The 8,060-nt window shown below is 40.1% G+C and overlaps 1 protein-coding gene across 2 annotated transcripts; it reads left to right on the top strand.

The window, feature by feature from the left end:
- The first annotated feature begins 2,616 nt into the window (after positions 1–2,616).
- Positions 2,617–7,040, top strand: LOC4816574 (chymotrypsin-like protease CTRL-1). Of its 2 annotated transcripts, none has more exons than XM_001356251.4 (6): positions 2,617–2,797; positions 4,660–5,025; positions 5,097–5,205; positions 5,287–5,471; positions 6,503–6,804; positions 6,858–7,040. In XM_001356251.4, the coding sequence occupies exons 1-6, from the start codon at positions 2,725–2,727 to the stop codon at positions 6,969–6,971; spliced, it is 1,149 nt and encodes a 382-aa protein (XP_001356287.1). In that variant the 5' UTR covers positions 2,617–2,724; the 3' UTR covers positions 6,972–7,040. The 2 variants fall into 2 exon arrangements, with proteins under 2 accessions (XP_001356287.1, XP_015036859.1); XM_015181373.2 differs by lacking the exon at positions 2,617–2,797 and adding an exon at positions 3,495–3,602.
- Positions 7,041–8,060: the final 1,020 nt, after the last annotated feature.

Below are 8,060 nucleotides of genomic sequence, written 5' to 3' on the forward strand. Positions count from 1 at the left end.
AAATTCAAAATTTTCTTTAATTTGTAAAACCCGATTTTTTTTTTCATTCCAATGTGCTTAGCGGTGAATCGATAATCGAGAGCTCAGTTTTCTTTTAGTTTGAAAGCCTACACAAATGAACGTAAATGGCGCTACTGAGCAGGTGGCGCCACGGCCACTGCTTGACCTAAAATAAAACTAGACTGTATACTTGTTGAAAAGCGATTTCTTAGCATATTTTTGGGTGTAGATGTAGACATGAAAACCTATCGGGTACAATTCGATTAAGCAAATTCAAATTTATTATTAGATAATTTTTATTCTGATAATTATATATTTTGTTATTGTTGTTATTGTTTTATATAATTTATATAAACCAAAGCCCCTAAACATTCAATGTGATTCAAAGGATATCTCGTTGGGGATAATTGGCGCTAATTAACGATTAGTATAGTAAAGATTATATTATGGCTATAGACACCTTCAGCCCCTTACCCCTGTCCGTTGCCACACTTTAATTCAATTTTACAGTATAGCATAGAGAAAATAAATAAATATAAAAAAATATATTTAATTTAATAATGGTCACAAGTCAAACTTTGGCAATTTACTCACAGCTTAGCTATGTTAATGGGCACATAAAAACGTAAAAAGGTAACGGTTTGTACCGAAATTGCAGAGGGTTTTTTTGCACAAGCACAATCACATCGCAGAGGCATCAACGTATATACGCATTATGTACCTGAATGATGTCTGTATGTACACTACTGGTCAAAATAATAAGTACACGCTTCTGACCTTTTCAATAAACGTAGGGAACAAATTTAATTCACTTTTAGTTTTCCGACCTACAGTAGATTATAAAAATCTGAAACAAATTAATTTCACACTTCAAATATGTACATATATACTCAGTTTGTGTTCGATTGAATAATATTGAATATTGATTGAATAATAAGTACAGCAAGTTTACAAAACCAAAAACACAAATCGTATCAACATTTTTTATTATTTTCTTGTTATTGGGTTTCAGGAGAATGACTTGGCCACTGCATAACGTATAGCTTTTTCTCCAAAAAGATTTATTTTTCGTTTCGTCGCTCAATAATATTTTATTATTATTTTGCCCATCCAGCAAGACTGTAACTTTTCCAAACATAAACAATTGACATCCATACATTCAACAAAATTCGAGCTATTTCATATCAAATGAGTACGATAACTATGAACTTATTATTTTGACCAGTAGTGTATATTATTACCACGTATTTGAATTGTTTGACGGTGGTTTAACAGTTTAGATGCTCAATTATGCAATACCATACTATACCAGTGGATTTAATGATCATACAAATGGGTTGGAAAATTGTTGTTCCTAAACTCGGCTATTCACAACCAAAAGCAAAAGAAGTACTGCAGATAGGAGTGATTATTTCTAATAAATATCATACGCTAAGTGCCGTAAAAATGAAACGAAAGTAAAGCTTGACCATTATATACTAACAAAGAAGAGGTAATACAACATAAAACGGGCGGGGGGCGTTGTGAGTCGCTGCTACGGCCGCCACTCTACATTTATACACGATACTTGGTCAGTATGGTCCTCCGCCGCCAGAGGACGCTAACATTGAACGACAAAGAGTTTGAGAGGGAAAAACAGAAAATCAGTCAGACCAACATTCCGATCTTATCCAGACTCATCAATCTGGTAGATATGATATGGTAAGTTTCTATGATTGTGCGTTTTTCATTTTCTTGTACCCTAAAAATGGAGGATGCGACAGATTTTTGTCTTTTATGTGGTGGTAGGTGGCGTGGCAAGATATTGTTTCATGAGACAAGGACATCCATTTTCCCCACAAATCTAATATACCCCTATACTCATTTGGAGTATCGGGTATAAAAAGAGGAAATACAACATAAAATTACAAAGCCATTAGCCATACGTTTGTACATGCCATAAAATATGCACACACAAATGTACAAGTATAAAACAATTTAATGTGCGTTTGTCGCGTTCGTTTTCCTGCTTGAAAAACTGGAACCATCCGGCCAGAGCCAGCCGGCTGAAGTTTGGTCAGTGAAAGGCAGCGGCTTATCAAACCCCACTGATCACATCAACATTTTATTATGGCCTAAAAATAAAATACGAATTCGGATGCCAAAAGTGGAAGAAAGTTTAGGCTAGGCGCCAAGTACTCCCTGAAATAAATAGACTAACTATCAGTCCTCTTAGTATAGTGTCCGGCTAACTCTAATAGTTGAAAGTTTGTCAATTCGTCTTGAAAGAATTTAATTATTATATTTCTTCTAGCATTTAAGTGACAGGCCTGACAGCGCAGAAGGGCGCAGAAGGGTCTAATGCGACTATGCAGTCATTTTTGGTATTTACCTGATGTGTGCATCGGGTAAATCACATTTGAATTGTTCGTAATGAATAGAAAACAAATGAAATGAAATTCCAATCTGGAAATGAGACCATATTGTATGTACATATAACATATGTATCAGTTAATAACCGCAGACAGACGACCAGTAGAGCGGCAGTAGCAGCGGCTATATGTATATGTGTCGCACACACACGCGCACACATATGTAAGTAGGGTATATTTTCATTTTCATTTGGCCAGATCGCTCCGCTTAGTTGAAAAAGTTTAGTTCACCTGCACGGTTCGAATGAACGGAAACCAAAAGTTCTGGGCCATACAGTGCGGGAATAATTAGCAAGTGTTTCCAAGTGTTAAAATGCAGTCATTATTTTTATTTTTCATAGTTTGCCAAATCTTGGCAGGCGTTCGAACGGAATCCGGGGAATTCGGTAGGACTAAAAATTGTTTCGAAAATTATACGCTTAGAAGTCGGAGCCCTACCCGGCACTCGAAGAGTTTAGGGATAAGTAAAGTGTAACACCCAGAATGAGGCGTTTCCGATCGTATAAAGAATATAAATATATATATAGACGAGTCTCAGACCAATGAAACAGGAGTATTTCCCTAAAGACGAAAATCTGTGGCATCCCCCATTTTAAAGTTACAAGAACACCAAAAAAGCAGAATCATTGAAAATCCAGCAATAAATATCTAACAGATTGGCGAATGTCGATCAAATCGGATTATTATTATAGACTGAATGAAGAAATCAATTTGCAGCCTGTCCACTTCCACGCGCCACGTGTAGTGTGCGCCCTCTGGCGGAGGGTAGTGATACGTATAAAATATTATATTGTATAAAAAAATAGTTCTTAAGCTCACATGTTCAGTTCCTCTTTCGTCGAAAAAACATAGCAACTCGCCGTAATGCCGAAAAAACAGTTCCCCTCTCTTTTGTCGAAAGAACTCTTTCGCCGAAAAAAAGTGTTCCTTTTTCGCAGGAAAACATAGCATCTCGCCGAAAAAAGAGGAACCTCTTTCGTCGATAAACATAGCAACTCGCCATCTTGCCGAAAAACATTGCCCTTTTGCGAAAAAACATTGCATCTCACCATTTGCTCTTGCATTAGCGTTCGACCGATCGTTTATCATCTAAAGTCCAAATCTTTTTGGATAGCTACGTTTCAACAGATGGCTCTGAAAGTCGGCTTCAAATGTCCTTGCTTCAAATATTCTCCGGTTCAAGGCATATCGGTATGTGGCATATTTCAGACACTTTATATGCTCCTCATCCATGTATCATTTTTTTTATTTATTTTTTTTATTTATTAAAAATTTAAAAGTTTTCTTTAAAAATTTCCTCCAATAAATACTTTCTCAGTGGCGCCACGTTCGTGAAAATTATACGTAGTTCGCACGTAATCGCTGCAGAATTATAAGTCAGCAGTACGAGGGATACTTTTTTCCGTACGTTTCAAAAATAATTGAAATGTTGCCGATAGGGACAAAAGTGTTTTCCGTGCTACTTGCCAATAGATGGCGCTAAATATCAGACGCTAATTAATAAGGAAAACGCCACAAAAATTTTTCGGAAAAACCCGTGTAAAAGAAACCCCTGAAAAAAGACATCGTATCTCTAAAACATTTTAAAATTACTCAAAAATTAGAAAACGTTGGAAAAACAAATTTTCGTATAAAACATGTCATTACCAAACACGTCTGATTGCAAAATACTAATGTAACCCCCTTAAATTTCCAAAAAAAGGGAATTCCGCTTAATTTTTGTTATCTACAATTGTTCCGACCAGTAAATTTCCTTGTATAAAAAATAAGGAAACAAATATCTACATATTCTCTCTATGCTCATTCTTGTTTTCGTTTGGTTTCAGATGTTTGTGAGTTGTGTGCTTTTTTATCTATCTATTTGTGTTGTGTTATTTTGAACCGTAGTAAAGGGAAACGAGGGGGAGACCGCAACTCTCCATTTATACTCGGTACTTAGTCTCCTCCGGCAGACCCGCAAATATTAAACGACACGACATAGGGCGCTGATAGGGACGGACAGACAGACAGACAGGGCTTAATCGACTCGGCAACGATTCCTTCTGGACGTTACACACATCCATTTTCACCACAAATATAATATACTCATTTTGAGTATGGCATCGGGTATACAAATTTTTGATTTTCAAGACCTTGTAAAAACAGAATTAGGTGGGCGGGAAGGGGGGGGGGGGGGGGGGGGGGAAATCATGGTTTTGAGTTGAACAGTTGAAAAAACTAATATTTATCGATTCTTCCAACATTCTAGAGAAACTACTGATCCCCGTAAGCTACGTACAAAGCACAGCGAGCAAAGCAAAACCAGAGAATGGGACGACTGTACACTCGTTAATCGCTCGCTCCTACTACCAAGAGAACAGCCAGTCCGAGTGCTCCGTGGGAACGGAATGCACGCCGCTGCACGACTGTACGGCCCTGATTTACGAGGTGGCCAGGAGCTGTTATTACGGCGATAAGTCGCTATACTGTGGGGGTGCTGCCGAGGAGATGCCGTACGTCTGCTGTCCGAGCAGTCCGCTGGAGAAGAACCAGGTGTGTGGCAAGTCTCTGGTGCAAGGACACTTTTACAAGGGACTGGGCTCGTATCCGTTCGTGGCGCGCATTGGATTCAAGCGTAAGTTTCAGTGGCAGTGGCACCTGATGAAACCTGATGATTCGAGTAGCCATGATGTGCGCTTATTTCAGATGTCAATACGGGAGCCTTTGCCTATCCATGTGCTGGGGCTGTCATCGCGCGCCGTGTCATCCTGACGGCCGCCCACTGTGCGCTGGCCAAGGCCGATGGGCATCGACTGTAAGTGGGTCACAGACTCCAGTGGCAACCGGATGGACTCGTACTTATCGGATCTAATCGACTTTCACTCGACTCTTGCAGGTCGTCAGTGCGCGTGGGTGAGTACGACACCTCCAGCGATCCGGACTGCGCCAACACCGGGTTCTGCGCTCCACGCTCCGTGAATCATGCCATCAGCCATGTGATCGTCCATCCAGACTACAAGCAAGGCAGCTACCATCATGACATTGCCCTCCTGGTACTCAAAACGCCGCTCAACTACTCGGGTAAGTGCCAATAAGAGGCATAGTGATAGAGGAGTATTCGTGAATGGGGTCCCAGGGGGCGGTTCCGCATGGCAGTGTCAACGTTAATTAAAAATCGTTTTGTTCTGTCATCTCTACATCCACTCGCTCCAAGTTCACAAATGTCGACCATGCTCCATGTTTACCCTCCATCTGGGTCGCATGTCGCTAATTTAAGGTTAGGATCCCATCCCCCACAAGAGGGGACTGGACTGGGTATGGCTTACTGGTTACTGGTTACTGGTTGCTGTTGATCGCTTAATTGGGCGGCGTTGGGCTTTGGTGCGTGCTTGCTGTTGCAGCTAATGACTTGAGCGCGACCTGGGCAATGGTCCGCTTTGATTGTCAGCTTTTAGTTTCGGCTCAATGGCTACGAACTTTGGATTCAAGATTCTGCATAGCTTTGCGATATATTGTAGAACATGGAAGGAGACCTGAAGCTCAAGCCAGTTCATTTTCTATATACGTTCTAATCAATCATCGATCGATCATGGCTGCAGAAAAAGAGGGAAATTCGTAGGACTTGTAGACCGAGATCTTTTTCAGCAACAACGCAAGAATACATTACATTAATAATTCGTTCCATTGAGATCTTTTTGAGAACTGTTGCTTGATACTTTTAAATTGTTGGTTGCCGACTGAAAGATTGGCCTTAACCGAAACGTGATGATGAAAGCGTAAAACTTTATGGCAGTCACTCCAAAAATATCACAACAAATAAGAGACGTTACACTGTCTGAACTGGACTCAAGATCCGAAGATCCGAAATCGATTGGCTAATTGCATGGTGTCCACGTCGCAAGCAACACATTATGTGCGAACCAAATTGGGCGTTACCCAGATGGCCGGCCAACTTGTTCTTGGTTACCCTTACTGCCTTATAATGACCAATAAAAGAACGTGAGCCGAACACGGGATTAATCAATGGGTCATGGCATGCAACAATGTTGCTACAGCAGCCGGACCTAAGATTAATAGCAGCCCTCCCTCCCATTTATATGTATTCTCGGTAGTGGCCACACAGCCGATCTGTCTGCAGAAGACACGCGCCAACCTGGTGGTGGGGAAGCGGGCGACCATCGCCGGATGGGGCAAGATTTCCACGGCGAGTATTCGCCAGCCTGAGATGACACATCTGGATGTGCCGCTGACCAGCTGGGACCTCTGTCTGCGCAACTATGGCTCTACTGGCGCCCTCGAGTCTCCCAATTCGATTGAAGGACAATGGATGTGCGCCGGCGGCGAGGGCAAGGATGTTTGCCAGGGCTTTGGCGGAGCGCCCCTGTTCATACAGGAGAACGGAATCTTCTCACAGGTACAGGTGAATTGTACTTCGTTGGAATTGCAAGCTAACAGTCCCTTCCACAGATTGGCATCATGTCCTTCGGCTCTGACAATTGCGGCGGACTGCGCATACCAAGCGTTTATACGTCGGTGGCTCATTTCGCCGAATGGATACACGACAACACGCCGCCTGAATAAGCTCCTTTCACATGACGTAAATGGTGTTAATGTTAAATGTTAATGTAAATATAATACGACATATATGTACCAATTTTTTGTACTTACTGCCCCATTAATTAACGAAAAACATTACAAATGGTTATATTTTGATTCTGTATAAACTTGAGAATGTGACCAAGCAAAATAGTTTTGTGTAGTGCTTTGGTTTATCTAAATTATCTAAACCAATAAAAATAAATAATTATCTAAATATCTAAAAACTGTCTAATAATAAATTTGAATTTGTTTAATCGAATTGTACTCGATCGGTTTCATTTCACGTACACCCAAAAATATGCTAAGAAATCGCACTTCAAAATGACTTTTACATGCATTCCATTCACATTGGTTCCTTGTCTCGAAAACCTATTAAAATTAGGGATGAAAATGACACGTTGGAAAAAGCAAATTTTAGTATAAATAATATTCACAAAACACTAACACATTTCTATTGAAAAAATGTAATGCCCTTAAATTTCCACAAAAAGGGAATTCGCCTAAATTTTTGCTGTCTACCATTGCTCTGACCAGTAAATTTGCTTGTATTTTTACGCAAAAAATCGAAAGAGAAACATATATTTCTAGCTGCTTGGGAGCTGAGTGTGTGTGTTATCGTGACATATTTTTTTTTTATTTTCAAACCGTACAAAAACAGAATTAGTTCGTTTTAGGTCAAGCAGTGGACGTGGCGCCACCAATCAAATTTTACATGGTTTAGAAGTAAGATAATAGATGTCGCGTTTGCTCCGTAGCGCCATTTAAGTTCATTTGTGTAGGCTTCGAACTAAAAGAAAACTGAGCTCTCGATTATCGATTCACCGCTAAGAACATTGGAATGAAAAAAAGTTGACTTCTTATATTTTTTAATTTTTACCAGCATCTTTGTATTCTTGGTGCTATTTTTCAGCTGGCTTGTCAGTTTTAATTGTCTGGCCTTAAAGACACATATTTTGGTATCCCATCGTTAAGAGTAGCACAAAATTTGTATTCCTTTCGAAAGCTGTATAATCTGGACGTTGATATGCAATGCATCTTTCAAGTGGCGATGCAATTAGGTGCAGCAAGATA

Source organism: Drosophila pseudoobscura, chromosome 4 (assembly GCF_009870125.1).
Source record: "Drosophila pseudoobscura strain MV-25-SWS-2005 chromosome 4, UCI_Dpse_MV25, whole genome shotgun sequence".
In the NCBI taxonomy this organism is placed as follows: Eukaryota; Metazoa; Arthropoda; class Insecta; order Diptera; family Drosophilidae; genus Drosophila; species Drosophila pseudoobscura.

Bases quoted from the DNA above. Each gene is read 5' to 3' on its own strand.
- LOC4816574 (XM_001356251.4), top strand. From the start codon at position 2,725: ATGCAGTCATTATTTTTATTTTTCATAGTTTGCCAAATCTTGGCAGGC. The intron at 2,798-4,659 runs GTAGGACTAAAA...CCAACATTCTAG, and splicing joins AACGGAATCCGGGGAATTCG to AGAAACTACTGATCCCCGTA. The intron at 5,026-5,096 runs GTAAGTTTCAGT...CGCTTATTTCAG, and splicing joins GGCGCGCATTGGATTCAAGC to ATGTCAATACGGGAGCCTTT.